Below are 22,754 nucleotides of genomic sequence, written 5' to 3' on the forward strand. Positions count from 1 at the left end.
ATTAATCATACTACATGTGATCCATATACTGCAGAAATAATTTGCTTAATTTAATTCAATTTCAAATGTAAACTGTCAACCACAGTGGTAGAGTAGTTGTAAATGGCAGTACGATACCCTCCTATTCAGGTCATTGCTTTTTTATGTTTCTGCTCCTTGACTGTAGAGTAGCCTCCCGCAAACATCTCAGGACACTTTTATAAAGCATCTGTAAACTTTAAACTCTCTTGTTTTGTTTGGCTTGATCATAGAACTTTATACTTTGTGATTTCCTGTAAAGCTCTTTGTAACCACTATTTTGGAGATTGCTATCATAAGAAGTTTTCTTACCCATCCTTTCAGTTGCCAAAGTTTGATGGTTACAGGCAGCTTTGCTATTTATTCATATGGAAAGGATTTAACTACACATTTATCAGCAACAGGAAGCAAAATCTGATCTTTGGTTTTAAACACAGGGGCTTGTTATACAGTATATACCAAGGGATAAGTACTATTAATAATATTGGACAGCATCTTTTCATATTATGTACCTCATCATTCTTAATGTAGGCCTACATTAGGAAATTATTATAACCAAATATTATTTATTTATATAAGAAACAAAACAATTTCAAAAGAGTTACGTTGTGTCCTGTCATTCACTTGGAGAAAAATAATTCAGAGGTTTCTTAATTAGAACTCATTCTAATAAATTGTTTGACAATGCTAACAGGTGGCTATGCTTGACAATTTTCACCTCCACCACCCTTCACCATTGTCCACAGTGATAAGCTGCTGCTTCCCACGCAGCATAATATTGGGAGCTGGAGGGATTATTATTTCTCATTAAACTGTAACTAGAAGGAGCTGACTCCATAGAGAAGGATACCAAGAGGGAAGAGAGGTAGAGTGAGGCTTGGTTCAGTAATGAGTACATCCCCTCCCATTGCAGAAGCTCAGTGGATGTTTGGTGGTCAAGACAGTCACCATGGGGCTAAGACAAGATCACACACAGCATAAGACCACCAAACTATCTTAATAATGTAAAACTTGGCTTTGTACTGCTGTTCAAGTTGTCAATCCGCTGTGAAAGAAGCCATGTTTGTCTAATCCAATAAGAAGGTTCCACACTCCAAGGCATATTAATAAGATTTCCACATCTTGTCTCCTCTTTAGGGAGGACAGCTACAGAGCTACAAACAGTGAACCTTTTCAAATTAACTCATACAGTTTCAAATCCTTTGATTTTTCTTTTTGGAGCATTTTGTTATACAGTGACTGACCATTACAACTGTTGAAAAAGGGAGAGAAAATAGAAAAATGAATGAGTGTAAATGAAGGCAAAACAGACTTACCATCAAATCTCTTATGTCTGGAAACAAACGTGCTTCTCAATTCATGACTCATTTCATCAACAAGATTCTCAAAGTCCTGTTTACTCTGTTGGCCAAATTTGTCCTCCATTTCTTGGGTGCAACATGTGTTTCCCTGAGGACAGACACGAAGATGTTCACCTGTAAAATAGACAGAGAAACTGTTTTTGTATCTATACCAAAAGTGACTCAAATAGATGTAACATGACTGGGGTATACAGAATTAGAACAATTCCAACACCGTTGCACCATTTCAAGAAATCCTTTCTTTCCGCATCTCAGTCTTATTCTTAAGTCCCCTAATTCTGAGTTAAATTTGCATTATGGCATCAATATAAAATGTACTCTAAAATCCAGAGCTTTCACTTCAGCAGCCTTGATGCTTAAGATTACTCAAATATTCAATGAAACTTCTATAGCAACAGGTCTCATTTTGGATGCACAATCATTTAAGCTGAAAACAGTATTTAACTTTTATGTTCTCCCATAAGCCTTCTATGTTACAAGAAAAGATTGTTGTTGCACAATCACAGCATCAGGTCTTAATTAGCGGCAGTGCAACTGCGGGTTGCTAAGCCTCAACCCCTCCTTACTTACTGTTCATGCATGGTACATATGCACTTTAAAATGATAACTGCTGAAGATTTACTACCCAGAATTCTTTGAGTTTCAGTTGGTTGAAAATGCTGTCTCCGGGTGACTTTTTAATGTTTTCTTGTTGGCTATATACATGATATCATGCTAAAAGATTGAAGCTAAAGCTGCATGTCCCAGGCAAAGTAACAGCATCCTCACCATTTTAAACAAACAGTATTGTTCTTGTAGCACGGAGCCAAGTCCTAGTTATATGATAAAGAAAAATGTCTTCAATAGTAACACCAGAGAAAAGGGGTTTTATGTGAATGGAGTAGTGTTTGCATGGTTGACATAAGGAGAAGTGTATATTGGTCCTGTGCATTAAATGTGTATACTAAGGTGTATGTACATGTATGTGTGTTAATTGGGCTCTTTCATGACCTATAACCCAAGGTTGCTGATATTCTGATATTCTAGCCCTTGGCCTTGGAAGTAATGTTTTTTTTCAAAAAAGTGCTTAATGTAGCAGCTAGTTCACATTCACATACCCAACATTCAATCACCAAACCCCATTTTCTGTCCTGAGTTTTTTGTTATTTGTTTTTCACACCGTTTAAAAAAGTGAGTGTATTCCAGTGTCCGGACAATGTTTACACAGTGACATCACAAATATGCAGATTAGCAAGTGACGTAATCTAGTGGCATTTAGCGTCTTACGGGCAGGCTTTAGCAGCATTCCATAGTTTGGCAACACTGGTTTACACATTTTTTAAATTTTGCTTTTGGTTTTGTTTTACCATAGACATAAATTGCATAATTTTGAGACATGGCACCACAAAAGAGTAGCAGAATAATTTGACTTTTTTGCAACCATGTTGTGATGTCAAAGGCTGCGGTGTAGATGATTAAATATAATACATTGGAATTAGGGAATTGTAGTTCATTAGATACCCTTTTAAACACTTGATCTCTTTTAAACAAAACCATAGAGTATAGTGCATAAACCACATGTCAATGAATTATAGTTAATCCTATTCTTAGGGTTACCTTGGTTTCTCAGTAGTTCACAAACTAACTGAGATTTGAAATGTCACCGAGATCAAACTCTTGTTTCTTGACCATTTATCCCACCTCAAATGAGATATGCAATAGGAAATGAACAGAGTAAAACAACAGCTTGTGCCATGTAGGATCATTCTTATGATTTTACAGAAGAAGAACAATGGTTCTTTCTTCCCATTTGGTCTGACAGAAGTAGCCTACCATTGACAAGGGAGAACAGATACACTCTTTTAAAATATTCTCTTGCACATTACATAATTGATGACATTGGGGAAACACTGAAGAGAATCAAAAGTTAATGATCTACATCATTCCATTTTCCCAAGCAGCTATTTTCAAAGAGCCATAGATAAAGCAGACTTGGTCTGTAACAGCATTAATTTCTTCATTTCACAGTCTAAAACCTACGGAAGAACTGATGACAAAAGATTTGAGAAAGCAAAAAACAAATTTGAGCGCTACTCAGTCTGCAAGTCAACTCTTGAGAGTGCACAGGCACAGATTTGAGCACAGTTAGATTTGTGCATGAGGAAGGACAGAATCGTGAGCGTATTTTAGCATGCAAGAGGAATTGTGTAAATCAGAGCAAGCAGTAAACCTTTTTCACAGCAGCTACTCATGACATGAAATAGTAGAGTAAACACAGATACCCTACCCTACACTTAATGGAATAGAGCATGAATTAATATAATTTGTAACACCTGTGTTTATCCTAATATTTCATATTAAAATGGCTGCTGTGAAAAAGGTCTAGAGGGATTTCCACACTTGTAATAATTAAAGCTGCTCGCACACACTCAATAGCAGTCTGAATCCCCTGAGTGCAAACTCAAACTGAGAGCAGAGTGTCACCTGTTCAATCTGACCTAGAAGTGAAGGGGTCATCCCGTTAGACCCTTCCTTCAGAACAAATGCTGAGACAGCTGCATTTTTTGACCCCCAGATGGAGACAGAGATAAGTATTTAGTGTCTGTATTATCTTAAACATATAAATGCGTTGGCACTAAATGATAAAAATAACATTCAATCTGTTAGAAAAGGATCTAGTTTTTAAGTCATTACAGCTGGGTAATTTTGAGAGTCAAATGAATTCAAAAGCAATCATAGTTAGTAGTAATTCCATCATACTGGCCGTGTTAGCTTTGTGTTCTTCTATTTTGCGCTCTTCTTCTGTACTTCCATTTCTAGTGTAATTTTCTTTACCAGATGTAGAATTTCCAGTTTTTTTCTTTATTCCATTTTTCTGAATAATTTAAGCAGAAACTAGAAACAATTATGAAAAAAATATTAATGAATGAGGCTCATTGTCACTTCTGAGCTGAAAGCTGCCCTCAGAAACATAATGAGCTTGATATCGGGCCATTGGGTTTACTGTGATCTGATCTGACTGTGGGATTAAAAAGAAACCAATGGTTCAATCAAATACTACTACTACTACTACTAATAAAATCATAATGGGCTGTGGCTACATTCAGAATCAAATCTGACATACCAGTATGCATTAACTAGCCTACCGAATTTTGCTTCAATATACAGTGCAGATTAACATGCCCACACTAATTGAAACTGTAGATTAAACAGTAAGACATCTAAGCATAAGATATGTACATCATATGCTGTGCTAAATTGTCATATTGTCGTCAATCACTCTTTAAAGAGGAATAATATATTCAAAAGCCGAATCTGTTCCTGTGCACACTCAATGGTAGGCTTAGGACTGAGCAGCACTCACAATTTGTTTTGTGCTCTATTAAATATCGTCAATACACTAAAAACCCAATATAACTGAGGGAGGCTGAGCACAAGAAATTAAATGGAAATACAAACATGTGATTAAATGTTTAAAACAAGCTATTGATAAAGAATTTCACTGAAGACAGCAATTGGAATTCAAATCAGCTCAAGGCAAATGTGCCACCTGTTAGTTGTGGCACATTTCAACAAGACCCAAGGTTCCCTTTACAACTGACATTAGCATATCTTCTGTTTCTGGATTATGACTTACATGGATGACATTTCTGATTTTTCAGTTGTGATCCCTGCACACACATTTTAATCTGATTTATCTTCCCCACACAAAGCACAATGAAACCAGATTTCAGTTTCCCCTCAAAAATGCAGATCTAATGTCTACAGTGAGCATGATCCTCCAACCAGGCAAGCAGCTGTAAGCAGATAGCAACTCACCGCATGCAGCAACAGATTACACAGCAGCAGAACAAGAAATGGATTTCACTTAGTGAGCTCCATACTGAGTGAGTAACAATATATCAGCACAAGATCGTTTTGCACACTGGCATCTGCAAATGGCAACATAAGGTAACATTATAGAAACAACCAGATGACCAGGATGTAATATGTTCTAAGCAAATTGCACCCAGCACTGCCATGTTCACATTCGTCAGCTACCTTTCTACTAAAAAGAGGAAGAGATGAAAACATTTAAACACATCACCAGCTTTCTGTGGACCAAGCATGTCAGAGTAGAACTTTAGTCTAAATTTAATTAAATTCCTACATTGAAATGGAAATCTCAGTGATTCTTTAATTATTCTGATAACATAATACAGACCAATATGGCTGTCTATAAATGCTGCAACCTTGTGTGCTGCTTCAACAATTGATGCTGATTTTGTTCACTCTAAACTGACAGAAATTGCCTGAGAAAAAAAAGATGAAAATGACTATGGTGTGAAAGGTACTTTAGAACAATGTGTATGTTTAATAAGGCCAGCATCCATTATTAAATTTCTGGGCTATGACTCAGTTCACAGCCATGGAAGCTGAATGCAGAGATTCAGCACTCACTCTTTTGATGACTCTAATGAACAAGCATGTGCTGCCTGGGTCTTAAAGGTGATGATAAACACATACATAATGGTGACTAGAGTGTTTGACAAAGTAATATTAACTGAAGGTCTTTTCAGCAAATGGAAGTACTTCAGGTGCCATTATATGACCGAAGTGTGTAACGTCAGTTGTGTGATAAGAAGCTGTTGTGAGCCAGGTCCGGATGATGAAGACTCTGAGATGTGGTTGAAAGCTATAAAAAGAAGACCTTTAGTGTGAGATTAGTTTGTCACACATACTGATGCCAAGATTAAGAATGAACTTCTTCTTCTATGAACAGTCATAACATATTCTTAACATTTTGTTTAGCAGGGCATTCTCTTAATAGTAATATCAGTCTCTCAATAAAACAGGACATGATTTTGTTTGTTTTGGTTTGATTTAAGGTTATTAGGCTTAATATTGGTTGACAAAACATAATAGAAATGCTGATGATTTTATTCAAATTATATTCAGTACCAATAGGTACAGGCATTTTTATATACGTATGGTGGGTTTGTGTGCATGGGTTTGTTGTGCTTTAGGGCCTGTCCTCACAAATAAATTTTTCTCGATTCCGGATAAATACTTTATCGTATCGGCCTCGCATCCAGACAGATACAGCGTTTTCAGGGTGTTTCGGTATTTTCTGGAAACGGGTCCCAGAGTGGGGAAATCCGAAAACGCCAGAAAACAGCAAAACTGATTTTTGCCGAAACGATGACGTATTAGCCCCGCCTCTCTAGCCTTTAACCTCAGCCGCCGCCGCTAAACGCGTCATAACAACAACAATGGCGGACTACTACTACTTGCTTGTAAACAGCGCATGCTCCATGGCTTCTTTTCCAGTTTTAGTGTATTGGTGTGGTGGTGTCACAGCGCCACATACAAGCCTGGCATATGTACTACAGCGTTTCGGGTAGTTTCAGTGAATCCGCGTGGACGCAGATATTTCTGGAAACGACGCAGTGTTTACGGAGATTTTTCTCGAGACGACATCGTATTGGGTGAGGCCGCGTATTCGTGAGGACAGGCCCTTTGTTGCTGTCTACTGCATCACATGCATTTTCTTGTCGCTCTCCATGAACTGAACATAATTTTCAATTCTCAACATAACACATTAATTTTCCACACATAAAATTAACTGTAGAAAACATGTTTTGTAGCAAGGGAGCATCTTTGTGTGTGTTGGTACACCAGGCATAGAATGAAACAACGGGTGGTAGACGATTCTAATAACACTTGTCTTATATACTGTTGGAAATTTGACTTTTAAAATGTTTCATTTTCACCATGGGTGTTTGCTTTCCATCAAAAATAATTGTATGAAATTAAAAGGTTTTCATCATTTTCACTATGGGAGTTTGTTTATATTTAATTTTACAATAGGCAGTGATAGTTGCTACGCATAGGGAATGGCACAACCAATCAATCAAATAAACATCCCATACAATACAAACCCACACATTGTATTTAATGTTTAAATATATCTTTATTACATTTCCCCAGATAACTGCAGTCTTATGGTTCTGATAAACAAGAGCATGATGTGTGAAAGCGGCCAATAAAGATCACAATTCCAGCATCATAGCCTCGCTTTCTCTACATACTTCCTCCACTGATCTGTTCTGCACTGACTGTAAAGCAGGTAAAATTAGTGTTTTAAATCAACACTTATTTAAAAATATATTGAAAAAAAGGATTGGGCTTCTGGCAAGTCCCTCCAGCTCCATATTTTGAGTGCTTCCTTTTCATCAGATATGTCAGTAGAAAAAAAAATCTTGACACAACAAAACTACTATGTGCTCCAGCAGTCTCAACAGAGCAAAACATCACTTAAAAATAAGCCTGTCGTACATCAACATATGGGAAGGCGCTTTCAAGGGACTTCACCACTCAGCAAAGTGCCACGACCTTCCTCGCCAAGGTTAAAACAGCACTGTGGCCTCACAGATAATCTATCTGCTGGAACACCGACCACACATTAGCAAGAGACAGGATGGAGTGTGGACAAGACTGTTCTTTTACAGCAAAGAGAAACTATGCATCTTCAAGTTTATTGCAGTGTCATATAAAGATTTCCCAGCAAATTAACTTATTTTAATGATATTGGGGAGATTTTACATTATTTATTGTGACTTATAAACACCAAAACTAACAATGGATTGATCCCACTAACAATTTTGCCTGTAGCAAAAGCCAGATATAGCATAGTCCTTCCTGCCTTAGACCTCCATTGTTGTCCAAAAACTATTACAAACACATTAGTGAGCCACACTGTTGCATTGGTGGTATGTTCCTTCTTTATGATAAAAACAGGCATTACTTTGTGTCAATCCCATAACTCAATTCATGAAGCTTGAAATTAATCAATGAACTATTTTTGAGTCTTTTATCAAAATATTCTTTATCGCGTACCAGCTGCAACTTCATGTAGGCTACTCCTTAGGAGAAGCACGAACACATGCAACCAACTGGAACAAACCAGTACCTGCCCCTTAAGACCCATGGGAGTACATTACCAGAAAGGCTATATGTTTTAAATTTTCGTGACAGTGCAAACGTATAGCTATGTAAAGAACTTGTTTCTATACTGCAAATCTAAGTTTTGCATAAATAAGTAACATCAGCGTTGTCTCATAGGAAGGCAGCCAGACATCAAACTGTTACACAAGAGCCACAGCCACAACATGTGTTTTCCTAAAGTTTCGTTCTTGCCTATCTCACAATAATAATAATAATGATAATAATAATTCATAAAAGCACTTTTCATAAAATAATCTGAAAGTGCTCAAAATGCACAAACATGAACACACTTGCACCTTAGCTTATTCAACACCAAGCACACATTCACAGCCGAAAAGTGTGCCGTTAACGTCAGGTTGTAGGCTATTTTAGGGATATTTCATATATTAAATATATTTAATATATTAAATGTACAATTAACCCAAATAGTGATTGCAGTAACTGCTGGAAGTTTTTGTAAAATGGTCGATTTGGATTTAGCAACCTCCCAGGGTGGGAATCAATGGGCTAGATAGCTTAATATATAGCTGCACTTACCTGCAAAGGTTACTTTGGTCCATTTAATTGCTATTGTGTTCTTTACTCTAGAGCTGCTAACAACACACTGTCTGCCCATGACTTGTAAGCGACAGTGCAAGTTTGTGTCCTGCTGGCGTTTGGACCAGAGCTAAAACTGCTGTCAATCAAACAGACATCTACACACACCTCCAGCCTGCTGAGACAGAAAGGAGTATTTCTGATATTTCCCTAAATACCTTTTTTCTTCTATTAACAATGCATTTAAAACAACCGAAAGGATGACTAAATGTGAATTCAGTCGACTTAAGCACCCTTATGCTTACAGAGTTTGCCTCTCTGTCAGTGCGAAGAAATAAGTGCTTGTCAGATGGTCGAATGGTTTCAGAAACCAGAGGGATATGCATCTGTCATTTTTTACCCTCGTATTCTGGTGGCATTGTGTTGTTCCTACAGTGCTGTCTGTCTGAAACCCCTTAAAGGCCTCCTAGTTTTCCTCCTTGATTTTTCAAATTTCAAAAAAACATTTTTGTTTAGATTTTAAAATCAATGAGTCTGTTATATAAGTTGCAAAATACATTTGACATATCTTTGCCCCATTTTCCCATAGGTTTACTGTGCAATAGTGTGTAAAAAAATTTAAAAAGAACAACAACAACAGCAACAAATCTGGTGCAGAGAAGCTTTTTTGTGAACCTTGTTGTGTGTTTTGGACATCTAAAAGTGGATATCAACATGTATTTAGCGTGTTCTTTGGAGTTATTGAGTAAATCATTATCTTGAAGTTGAACCAGCAGGCATATCTGAGAAACTCACACAGCTGTGTGCATTTCACAGCTGTGTGAGTTTCTCTGTGTGTGTTTCTCTGTAAAAGTGACAGTAACAGAAAAAAAAGTTAAAAGTGGTGGATGTGTGGCTGTAAGCTGTTCTAGTAATCTTAGTGTAAGGGATGGGACTGCTGCTTTTATTCATAGTGCATTCAAATTGTTGACAGTCATGATGGTAGCTAGTATTTTGATGCTGGTTTTAAAGAGTAAAATCAATGTTGGATCTGTGGTGTGCGCTCTCCTTGGATAAAGTGATGTTGATGTTGCTTCCGTTTGACAGGCTGCAGCGTGGATTATTGCTTTGCATGGCCTCTAGTTTCTCTGAGGTAGTAAAGTTCAGTTACACCAGGTTGGGTGTAGTGATCCTAATGTACGTGTTTTATGAATATTCTTGCCAAATCTGTTCAGCTTTGGGTGCTGCAGTGGTACCTGTGAATGGTAGGAACATTTGAACCTAAACCCTTTATATGAACAGACTGTGGACAGGAAGCACAGACTTACAGTTACTATAATATTATACAGTATCATATGAGGAAATATCATAAACCCATAATGTACAGACAGCACATCATATACGAACCACTTGTTTTCTAGTATAATTCAGCCTTTAGACTTTCAACTTTCAACTCCTCTCAACTAATACAAACTGATGGACACAAACTCCTTTTAGTAAACTGCAGCTTAAATTGCACAAAACACTGCTGCTTTAATTGCTTACATTCAACAGTCAACTCTTTACTATTTTAATTATACTTTCACTCACATGTCAGTGGCTGTCAGTGCTTACACTTTAATTGAAACTTCTGCTCATTTCAGTGATAACACTTTTTAACCCATCCATTATTCTTTATTACCAAGTATACACATACCAGACCTATTCCTCCTTAACACTCCTATAGGTGCTTATTCACTCATAGCATTTCCAGCTATACATTTCACTGCCCGGATTCTCCAGCAGTTGATCTCCCAGCAAAAACACCATATTTTTCTTCCGAAAATGTATTTGTTTTGGTCTAAAATTTCCTGAGTGACTGAGTTAGGGATTTTTTATTTTTAATTTGCTTCTGACTGCATTCATACTAGTATCTCTCCCAAACAATCAAAGTGTGTGATGGAACAGAAACTCCTGCAGCAAAATCCACTTCTATGCCATATGTTTGTTCATGATGATCAACAATGTACATATACACGTTACTGGTCCATAGCTTTAGGAAAAGTATTTATAAAAGTCTATGCTGTGCTGTTAGAGCTGGTGGTGCACTAAAGTCCGCCGCCAGACATTATTGGCTGAATACAGTGCCATTGTTAGCATTTCTATGGAACTCAGCAAGTTTCTCCAAATAAACTGGAATTTGGCACTGATACAGTGCTGTATTTTCTATCATTTAAGTATACTGTACAACTACAACACATAATCACATAATCTACTGTTATAGCTGTAGCTTTGGGTGGAGGTGAAACATTAAACAGCTTGTTGGTCAAAGTAATGCTTCTTCGCTCTCTCCTGTCTCTCACACATCATGAAATGCAGGGCTCGTTATTTTTTGTAACGTCACAGTACTTTGGATAAGTGTACAGAATTAAAAATATGTTCTATATGATGAAGTTTACTCATTTAAACTTAATCTAAACTTCAGCATGAGCTTTTCTATCACTCCATGTTCCATCTTTTAAACTGAAAAATAAAACTGACTAAGTTGCAAAGGGTTTGTGGGAAAGGTATATGTCTTAGCACAGCTTTAGGTTAGCTTGTTTCTTTACTCATTGTATCTGCACTGAGCCAAGTCTTGCAGTTGAGGTTTTTTTTTTTGTTTTTTTTTTTGCTGGTATGGTACCAAGCATTATTTTCACCTGAGGCTGTCTGTGATCCTAAGCAAGACATCCTTTAGCAGCTGAGGGGAAATTATTTCTCACTAATAGCTTTGTATCAAAGGTTGCCTTTGGCGAGTCATTCAGAATTAAGAGGACTGTAAGGGTGAAACAAGGAGACTTTTCCCTGCCTAACTTTACTGTACTAACCAATTCCCTGTCCTTTATTTGTACAGGGCGAACAGGACAAAGCATAACTTCAGTTTACATTAAGCCATGGCACCAGATCATATTTAGCATGCATACAGAGCAGCAGATCCTACACATATTAACATATTAATAACAAAACAGGCAGCAGATTCAATACATGCAAATTTTATGTCACCACTGTTAACCATGCACCAACACTGTGGAAAATGTAAAGTTGAGTTCTAATGAGAGCAGTTTATGCATGCGCTCAGTGCTTTATTAACACCTATACAAGCATAGTCATCATAAGTCGCAATTACTTCATGTCACTCCCATGTCTGTAATCAAATGGAGTGTCAGTCAAATCAGCTAGCTTATTATCACTGCTGATGAAGTGCTGCAAAGATATTTAAATTCTACCTTCTTCCTGCTGAGCTATGCTCACATTTTACAATGCGTACCTGCCATTTAATAGTAGATTGTCAGCATTAATTGTTTTATGAATTACAAATACAACGTGAATAGGATTTCCTTTGCTGTAAGCATTGGTTTCACCATTTCCCCATTTTTCAGCAGGGTTAAGTAGTTTCTAAATGTGAAGCTTCTTAATGTTCACCTGCTGGCGGCAAGCTGAGAGGATTTGTTTGTGTAATAACATAATAGAGTTTAAATTGTTTTTTGTCTCTGTTTTAGACTCACTGTTGCTTGCATTTTATGTTCATTTTCTTACAGATTTGTAGGAGCCAGTGATGTCTTTTTTGATGCACCTGTTGTCATTGGTAAATGCCCAGCACATTCAATGAACACTTCTACCAGCCTTCCATAACCCCTCTATTTTTGTAAAGGCTCGAGTCACAGATACGCAATTTCTGTGTCACTAGGAAAGAGGAGCCTGATTTGATGTTAACTCCAAAGTTTTCTCTGCTCCCCATCCCCCAACACAACAGTTGTGTAAATGATCATTTAAAAACTGAATATATTAATACATAACTGTTCCTATCAAAATTTGTCACATTTAGCTGTGTTCTTTCGCAGCCTTGCACCTAAGCCCAGCCCTCTGAGAGTCAGCCTTAAAGTTACACAACTAAACTTTGTATGCAAGTATTTCCACTTTTTGATTAAAAACATTAATGCTATTTGTGTCCTATGACCGTTCAGTTAAATTGTCTGAAATGTGACACATGAAGGAGGCCGGGTGATAGGGAGGATGCAGTCACCTAATAGTTAACACTTCCATATCCCTTCAAGTAAAATTATAACATTACTTTAGAAATGATTCTACTAGGTTTTTTTTCAATCTATAGGAAGACATTGTGGCTTGTACATACTTCACTAAATTAAGTGTCCGAGTTCTTGCCCAACCAGCAAAGGTAGGCCAACTCTCAGAAGCATTCATCAGTGTACCTGGCCAAAGAGACCCACAGCATATGTGCTCTGCCATCTGCTGTGTCCCATGGTTCCCCCAACAAACTTTTTATGGATTCGCACTGGAAGACACACTCAGTCCAAATGAGATCAACATAGTGTCAGTACAGGTTTTTCTTATTCCTTGTCACATCACTTTAACCCCAAAAGGCAAGTGCAAAGTCATCTGAAATTTGGCAGCTTTTTCAAGACATTGTCCTACACAAACTTCCATGTATTCCATTGCTTCATTGGTGTTCCAGTTGATACACACATGACAAATGATTACAAAAATATTTATCTGACCAACACATTAAGTAGACATACATTTTTATAAAATTCAATGCATTTCTTTCCTCGTCTTCATCATCTTGGAGATTTGGGATTTATCCACCTTATTTTAGCAACAGTCACTTGTTTGAAGAAAATTCTCAAAAAACATGTAAATCTACATAAAGACAAGTCGAAAAAAGTAATTTGATTTCCAGTTTCATCAAATTTTGCTGTGCTCACTGTGGCCTGAAATGGTTCAGCTGACACTTGCTTAGGTTAGTCTAACCCAATAAAAAGGCTTTCCAAGTCTATCTAAGGCTAATCCAATTCCCTGCCTTGCCAGATGTGCAACATGATGGCCTTTAACCAGGCACAGCTATACACAAACTACAATACAGCTCATTTCTGTTATCATAAAGACAGCTTCTATACAACTTCTTTAGAGCTTCGAACTGATGGGCTCAAGCGATTCTCAGTGGGTGTTTTCACTGATAAATATCTTGTTGCAGAATCTAAGCTTAAGAGATTTAGGCTGGCTTCAGCGCGACTAGAGTTATTTTAGCCACAAGACATGATTGAATCCATAGCCTGGACACAAACACAATGCAGCATTCACTTTAAAACACTATTGCAGCGGAGGGGAAGCAATTTAATAACGCTGGCTAACACAAGACATATGCTTCAACAGGCTAACTAAGAAATGCACAACCAAATGAATTAATGAATTAGTCTGATGCAAGGAAGTAAGTGGATATACTGTGTGAATATATTGATATGCAAGTTGTTTTCCGGCTTCATGAGCGTCATATCTATAAATGATACACTGTAAGGATCTCATTATATCTGACCCTAAACACTCACTCATTTCACATCCTTGTTAAAAATAAATCAAAAGGTTAGCCAGAGGTTGCTGTAAATCACTGTTCTATCCAACACTCATCACATTCACTCAACATCATATGCTTTCAGACATCCAAAGAACTTAATGTACATAGTTTGAATGTAGTAGGCAAGCAGCGGTTCTCTCCCCCCCTCGCTTTATATAGCGCACTCAAACCTGACCTCTGACTGATGGATAATCAGACTTCGACAAGAAAACTACATCATATCTTTAGGATCTGCAGTACATGAGAAAGTCAATTCATATGAACATCTACATGGATCTATAAATCTGTGTATTCCACACAGTCTTTCCTTTACACTTTTAATAATGTCTCTAGAGGGTTTTGTGTACAGAATAGCCAAGTTTCTTGCTCAAGTTAGAGCTCGCATCAATCAGAATTGAACGACATTATTCCTATCACATTTTGGGTCATGTCAGAAGTCATAATGAAAGGCATGCTTGCGTTTTGAATAACTGGGGGATGCTGATACAGAGGAGTATATGTCCTTGGGTGAATGAGGACAGGTTCAAGAGGAAATGAATTCTCACTGACATAAAACAGTCTACAATAAAGCAGCACAGTACAATGGTATGATGGTATTCTTCATCCTCGGGAGAGTCAGCGTGAAGGGAAAAAGGACAGGAATAAAGATGTTGGAACAGTTTCATACTCCTAGCAAATGTGTCAGTATTTTTTTTTTAATATGTCAAGGTATTCCACTGCAACATGCCGTGTGCAAGGCTGTGTGCATGATAAAACAGCCAATACACCATACCATTGTGACTCAACGGTATGGTGTTTCATATTGAAATACTTTTAAAAGTATGATAAAAAAATTCTCTTTGAGGAGAGAAATATAAATGCATAACTGCCCTCTGTCACTGCAGCAGAAACATTTTTTAGAGGCTTTGAAGAAAGTGTTGTAGAGGAATAGGTTTTATAAACAATATATTTTGTTTTTAAGTTTATTGTTCCCAAAACTGGGTCTCACTATGACATTTGAACATAAAACTGTCTCTGAGGCTGCAACTGATACTTACTCCTTTGGGTTCAAAGGAATAGGAGCAGACCCTACAAGTTAAATGTGACTGTATTCCACTTGAGCTGAACACAGTATTAGAAAATTGATGGGTAGGTGTTATGGTAATTGGTTCAGTTTAAATTTCAGTCAGAAAAGCAAAAATGCCAATCATTTTCTACATCAAGCTTGTTTAATGTGAGGATTTGCTTTGCTGTCATATATGATAGTAAACTCACTATTTCTCAGTTTTTAATTGTTAGTCAGATGAAACAAAAATTTCATAGTTACTAATATTTTTTCAACCCTACGTTATATTGTACAGTGAGGCAATCCCACACATGAAAATAATACACAAAGGCTAAACTATCCTTGTATAAATCTTTGCCAAGAAGATAAATATACAACCAAAAAGTACACTACGTTTGACCTCGAGGGTAATAACAGTGGAATATTCATGTACCATACCCTTCTGCAAGGTGCACCAATATCATTATACTTAAGATTAATGTATGGATTTTCCCTAACACCATGTGCAGCACATTTAGGAATGACAAGCACCGTATAATCAGCATACAGTATGTAGCACTATGCCATGGCTTTGATATTTATTGAGGAGTATGTAATAAAAAAGCCTCGTGGAGGCATGAGGAGACCAGTGTGGATATTTGATCCACATAGGCAACGCGCCTAGAAGCCCCTGAGAATGAGACGAGAGCAGGCAAGCCACTCTCTTCTGCGTCAACTTGCTAAGTGGAGCATGGCTGAGGACTACACTACAGGTAGCATCTGGTGGCTGTTTGGAGACCTGGAGGGCCTTGAGACCTGCACTGATCATTACCTTACACTCCACACTTAAAGTTTAGACACAGGCCATTATTAGCCCTGATACCTTGTTACAGTGCAAGTGTCCTGTAGTCAGCAGACTGCTTAACTGAGGGGGAGAGGCCACAACTAAACTGCACAACACACAGGTCCCCACGGCGGCTCGCTGACACACACCACACTGAACCTTCCTCAGGAGCAGTGTAAAGGCAAACATCCTCTCCAGTTGCACATCATGTCTAGTCAGACGTTGTCAACAAGACAGAAGTGGCAGACACGTAGCTAAAGATAGATCCAACGACAGCATTGAGGCATTTGAGGGGAGCTTTGTTTCACGGTGGCTAGGTTTTGACAGGCAGATGAGGTGTTGGGGGAAAAGCACCAGCTATACGTCACAGACATAAGCCAAAATTTGATCCCCATGTCAATGAAGAAACACACATTGATCCTTTTTTTGGGAGTCAGGGATGATCCATGGATGGCTTGAAAAAAGACAGTGAAATTTTGTCAAGTACTGGAAAACAATTCTAATAAATAAATAAATAGAATCAGACGAGGTAGTCAGATATCAAGTAAGAGATATGTGCCAAAAATGTCTGAGCGACAACACCAGTCATCTGATAATCTTACACATACAGGACAACATAACTCTGGTGGCATTTTATGGTTTGGGATTTGTGGGCAAGAAAATATATGACACTCACAATTTATCCACAGTCAGCCCTCTCAACTACCTTCTACTTCAATTTAAGAAATGAATAAGTCCGTTTGAGCTTTGTAGTATGTGAACAGAATGATCCACCGCATCAATTACATTTGGTTGAAATAGACTGTAATAAGATGTAAGCTAAGGGAGTGAATTAATGCTTATATTCTTGTCACAAATCAGGCACGTAACATGCGGTATGTGTAGTCTATACTGGTCAAAAGTTTTTAAAAAAGGAATGAAAAAAGAAAACAGGATCAGTGACTAGTGGAAATGCCAGCTTCTTAAATGGGGGATGAAAACGCTCTTTCTCAATGGCTCCAGGTTAGGATTTAATTGGACAGTTGTTGACAGGAACTAATAGATCAAAATAACATCTATTCAATCTCTTGTTGACAGCAGGAGCACTCATTCTTTCACATTTCCAATGATTCTTAAACCATTAAACAGCTATTGCCATATCGTCTCAGGAGAATCACTTCAATCCGTTTCCTTGTTTTTCACGGTCGATTTATCTCAAATGAGTTTGACAAACATTAATTCTTCATGGCTGCGTTAGCAGCATCATTCCTGCAGTAACCTATATGACAACAGCTGCTTATCATTGGTATAAACACAGCATGTCAGGCTTACAGTATTTGGTCAAGCTCCAATAATCCAGCGTCTGTTTAATGTGTTTGTAAAAAGCTTTGTTGTTAAATTGAAAAAACTTAAATTCAACTTTAAATATCTGATAAATGAATTCCATATTCACATAATATGTACTGAAAAAACAAACAGCATTGTGAATAACTGCCCAACTGCCAAATAAAACCCTGTTTGGTTTCAAAATGTGTAGGCTGTATTAACATCTCAGCAACCAGGGTTATGAGCAACACAGAGTTGGACATAAACCCTGCTGAAGGCCACAAACGGAATAAACAGAAAGTTTGGGTCACAGACAGGATTACGGTTTAGAAATATTATCCTGAAACTACGTTTGGTGTTTAAAAAAAAGCAACCCTGAAGACATGAGTTTTCTAAAGAAACTCAAACACATCAAAATCCACATCTCCCCTTTGGGAGCTGAAAGCTGACAGCATTGCTGCATAGATTAAAGGTTTCAGTATGCCGGAATAAAATAACTTGACTTTTGGACTGTTGGTCAGACCAAATAAGCTAATGGCTTTAAGAAAGTGATCATGCGAGTGTTCCAGTTCAATATCACATTTGAACCAAACAAGACCACACCTGTATACAACTGGCAGTGACCAAATGATCCCTATCCAGATCAAACCAGTGATAAAGGTAAGGGGAAAACCCAAATACACAAACACATGAAGTAAAGAAAACTGTTTAAACTTTGGCAGAAAGGTCTGTGTTCATGTCAGATCCCAGGGTTCATAGTAAGAAATTGAGTGAGAAAATAAGTTTTCAGGGCCTTTCATGCAGAACAACTAAGTTGGCAATAAGTTACACCTCTGCACTCCATATCATAAAAAACACAGTAAAAACATTGATTTCATAGTTTAGCAGATTGTATCTCATACATTTCAAATGAAGCACAAACGTAAATAAATAAATTAAAACCATCAAACATACCCCTCCTTAAACCTTTTGATATGCTTTGAGTGTTGTGTTGTTCTGCTTCAACCCTAACACACTTGCAGGACACAATGTTTCCTGCAGCTCTCAGAGGGAACACCCGCAGAGAGAGCCCATCATGAGGCCATTTTGGCATTCATGAGCATGATTGATGACACAAAGATGGAGGCAGAGTTTGAAAAATCCCCTCTGCCGCGGGAAAAGTGATGATTGTTTCGATTCTTCTCCCCTGATAGTGCCCCCCCGCTTCTCAGTAGGACGCATTCACATTACATTATAAAGCCGAATGCGGCCACAAATGCTAAGGCTACCATGCACAAACTCAATCCCAAAAGTCCAATTATCTAATATACTACCACAAATATTTTTATGTTTGCAAAGTGAAATGTAAAAGCATAAAAACACCATATACCCACCAAAAGCTCTCAGGACTTACACCCATATCAATCTCCACGTGTGGGACTGACAGGAAGGTCACAATGATCTGGCGATACATCACAGCAATACCAGCGTATGCTGCGGGGGCTAACAAAGTCACCTGGCCATTTCCTCTGGAGGCACTCCCATTTAGTCCTTTTTAATCCTCTCCATCCCATTACATGACAGTAGAGAACCTGCGCACATTACACGCTTCAGCAGAGATCATTTGCCTCGTGGTGCAGGCAGCGAAGTATCACATAAAATATCAGCACCGTTATTTCTGTCCCGTCTCCATCTCCTGGCTGGGAGTAAACAGAGCTGGACGTCAAATGATAGCATAGAATATGACATGCTAAGAAGTTCCATTGAATCCAGCAGTCTGCTGTATGACTCACTTTCCATATCTTCCCAACTTGTCTCAGACGTTGAGTGGAAACTGAGACAGCAGGGGCAAGACTGAGTGCAGGTCTGATCTTTAACCAGAGCCATGAAGAAGTAGATTTAAAAGGCTAGGATTTTATGTATTTGTTGAATTAAATAGATACAAATGAAGTCAGCTGTGGAGAGGGAGATGCTCTGGGCATTTTTTAATGTGCAAACATTCAAAGACTTTCAGAGCAATCCACAACTTCATGCTCCCGTGGTTTAAAATGCCTTCACCACCTAGCTGTTGACAGCCTCCAGCCTGGCCTGGTCAGCAGGCAGAGGCATCGCCTAAGTCTTGTAGAATTACTGTACCAACTGAGCCTTTAGGCTTTGGATCATAACAACGTTTCTGTCAATAACACTGACTCCACTGCTGTCATTCCACCTGACCTGATTCCTTCTGTCTGACCGAACACAACAGCAAAAATCTGGGATTCTAAGCTTTTCATAAAAAACATACTGTAGCAGTGGTTGAGCATTTTAAGTGGTGCTGAAAACAATACTCCTGCAGTAATACCCTGCTGTTATTTCTCTAGTATATTTGTAGTTGTAGTTGTAAAGTGTTGGCCAAAAGGCATAGAGTATAATCATAATGTGAAAGGCAACAACCAACATAAATGGGATTAGGAAATCAACAGTCGTCTGATTAACTTTTAACAGATAAAGCAGATTAAAAAAAATGTGGCATATATGTAACTTTGAAAATTTGAGTTTTTGATCTCATTTTCATGTCTAACATGGTCTTGATGGCCTCTTACATCAAAAGCAGCGAGAGCACATACATCTGTCTGTCACTGCAATATGATGTTGAAGGCTCTGCAGATCAGATAATGACAGTGATTTTAAGGAATCAAACAGCAAAGAGCAGTAATTTAACATGAATGTACAGTATGTAGAAGCATCATTTGTAGATGTGGACCAGTAACATGAAGGTTGATGTTTTAAATCATCAGTGCTTAAACAGAGTGTGATGGCAGCTGTAAGGCCGACAGAAAAAATAAGCTATAGGGAAAGTTTTAAAAGCCACTCTACACACAGACCAACTAATCCACAAGTGCTGAATATTAACTCCAAAGTAATCACTGAAGATATTCCTCATCTGCCACATGGGCGCTCTTAACCCCTTCAGTGCCAATTCCTAAACAGCTACTATTATAAACCTGCTGTATGAAAATAATGAATGATGAATATAAAGCCTGTACAAATTTGTGTGTCCATGTCGTGCTGTGCCCAAATCCCAAACAAGGATAACATAATGTTTGATAATCTTTTTCGTCCTTCATAGATCCTTTAACTATACAGTAATTCCTTCATTGTAAACGTAAGTGCACTTTACTGAGTGCATTCTAATTAGAGAAACTACATACTAATAATTCAATGACGACTCAAAGCAGGCACGTTCCAAAAAAATACTGTTAAATGTAAGCTTATTTTTAGGATATACTTTTAGATTTTTTTTAATTAACTTTTAATAATAATAGTATTTCCACTTTTACTTTAGTCAAGATCTGGCGTAGCTCGAACGTTGTTTGCATGAGTGAGAGGCAGTACGTTAAAGCCTGAAGGACATGCCCATCACTGTGTGAATTTGCTGAGCTGTTGATAATGCGTTGTCTCTCCAGCAGACATGTAAGGTTATGACTCATTCAAAGACCAGATCAAAAGACGTTTATTCAGGGTGACATCATAGGGAGATGAGAGAGATTGAATTTTTCCCTCATTTGGGAGATTAGTTGTGATGTCAGAGACATGGATCCAAAGGATTTAATCAGTTAGTTATTCAGCCCATCCTGAACAGGTGTGCCTGTTATCAAATATGCAGCCCTTTACTTGTGCCAGATTTCCTGCTTTATAGAGAATCATTGGCCCTGGAGCATAACAATGATGACCTGGAGAGACAACTCAGCTGGGGTAATAAAAAGAAAATACACCCATTAATCCTAATTAATTTTCCTTAGATGCACACATATCCACATAATATGCCAAGTATGTGAAATCACAGATATTAACTCTTGTAAAATGATATACAAATTCTAAAATTCAAAATCTAATATTATTGACTCCTTTTTAATGTATTTATTGATTTTATTAAAAAATGATCCAAACTGCTAAAACAGAATGTATTTATATCCACTAACAGAATATACAGATGTTCCCAAGAGCCAATAGGCAATCAAACTAAACATTATTAAACCTGTATTATATGCAGACGGGCCTAAATGTGTCAATCATTCATTAAGGCGTTTAAAATAATTGCTCCAAAGGGTAATGGCTTAAATTATGTAGAATGACTCGCATGAGAGATTACGGACTGCTGCTAAAGCGCTGCAGAAACCAGCAGTCCCCCCCCCGCTTTAATTTTCGCAGGACAAGAGTTCATCTGCAGAGTTGACCATTCATTATCTTTGCTTGGTTAGCGCAGTCGGAGACCTCTACTGGGCACACGCAGACAGATCATACCACAGCCGCCTTGATGGCCGGCTGATAGGATATTGTTATCGCAGCAGGAATATATGATCAGTAAAGCAGCTCACAGATGGCCCCAGGTTGTGTGTTCGGTTCTAAATGAGGTCTTTTTTCTGTCACTTCACTGAGGCTGAGGGATGCAGGAGACTGCTCATCCACTCAGGCCAATTAGGACTATATTTTGGCGCTCTAATTGAGTACCTATATCTTTTGTGGGCGGTTTAAAAATTAGAGTTAGACTTACTGCAACTTAGTGAGTGACAGGTGGTTGAGGTACTGTATTTACCCTTTAGACTGATGCGGACGCAGGCTACCCCTGCAGCCTTTCAAAGACCTACACCAACAGGAATGACTTTGCATCGTAAATGAGTTGCAATGGGATATATTTTTTGTTTTACTTTTCCATTCGAGTTTAACATCAAATACAGACGTTTTCATTCCACAAAAGCCTGTTCCTGAGGGTATTTATAAACAGCCTGTTTGGCAGGTCGTGAGCCTACCTGATGGGTCAACCTTACCTGGGATCTCCTGAAGAGGAACATGTGCGAAGCTGAAGCCTTTCCCGACACAAGCCTCTCTCACCTCGCTGCAATTCCGTGCCTTAAAATCTGCTCTTGCTGCAAAAGACAGCACAGAAAAAGTGCAAATGATAGTCTGTAGTCTGAGCATTGTTCACTTCTGTGAAGATCCTTATTGTTTAAGGTGATCTGCAGTATCCCGCTTGCCGGTAAAAAAAAAAACTCCCCTGCAGTAGATCCGCAGGTACTTAATGACTGGGCGTTTAATGGTTGCAACTCAACTATTAGTGTCTACAAACACATTCCACAAAGCAAAACGGGTTTTCTATCGCAACCGACAGTGGTTAAAAGTCCTCCCGGCGCAGCAGAAAAGAGGACTGCGAACATGGAGGTGCCACATGAATCCAGGCGGTGCGTTTCCCGGCGCGTTGACTCAACTTCGCTCAGAAGCATGAAGCAGTCTGGTCGCTGTGTTGAAGTAGAAATGCTGTGTGGAGGGGAGCGCTCCGTGTTCACATTAGATATACTGGCAAGGCAAAGCGGG

General features: G+C 38.2%; 1 protein-coding gene across 2 annotated transcripts in view; it reads right to left on the minus strand.

Annotated features, from left to right (window-relative positions):
• gpc6b (glypican 6b) overlaps nt 1-22,683 on the minus strand; it is an 83,138-nt gene extending 60,455 nt beyond the window's left edge. For both annotated transcript variants that reach the window (XM_051404994.1, XM_051404993.1), the window contains exons 1-2: nt 22,211-22,683; nt 1,335-1,493 (exon numbers count right to left, since the gene is read on the minus strand). In XM_051404994.1, the coding sequence (XP_051260954.1) occupies nt 1,335-1,493; nt 22,211-22,361 (310 nt within the window). In that variant the 5' untranslated portion in view covers nt 22,362-22,683. The remainder of the gene's footprint in view (nt 1-1,334; nt 1,494-22,210) is intronic.
• Nucleotides 22,684-22,754: the final 71 nt, after the last annotated feature.

This window comes from Dicentrarchus labrax, unplaced genomic scaffold (genome assembly GCF_905237075.1).
Source record: "Dicentrarchus labrax unplaced genomic scaffold, dlabrax2021, whole genome shotgun sequence".
Classification (NCBI taxonomy): Eukaryota; Metazoa; Chordata; class Actinopteri; family Moronidae; genus Dicentrarchus; species Dicentrarchus labrax.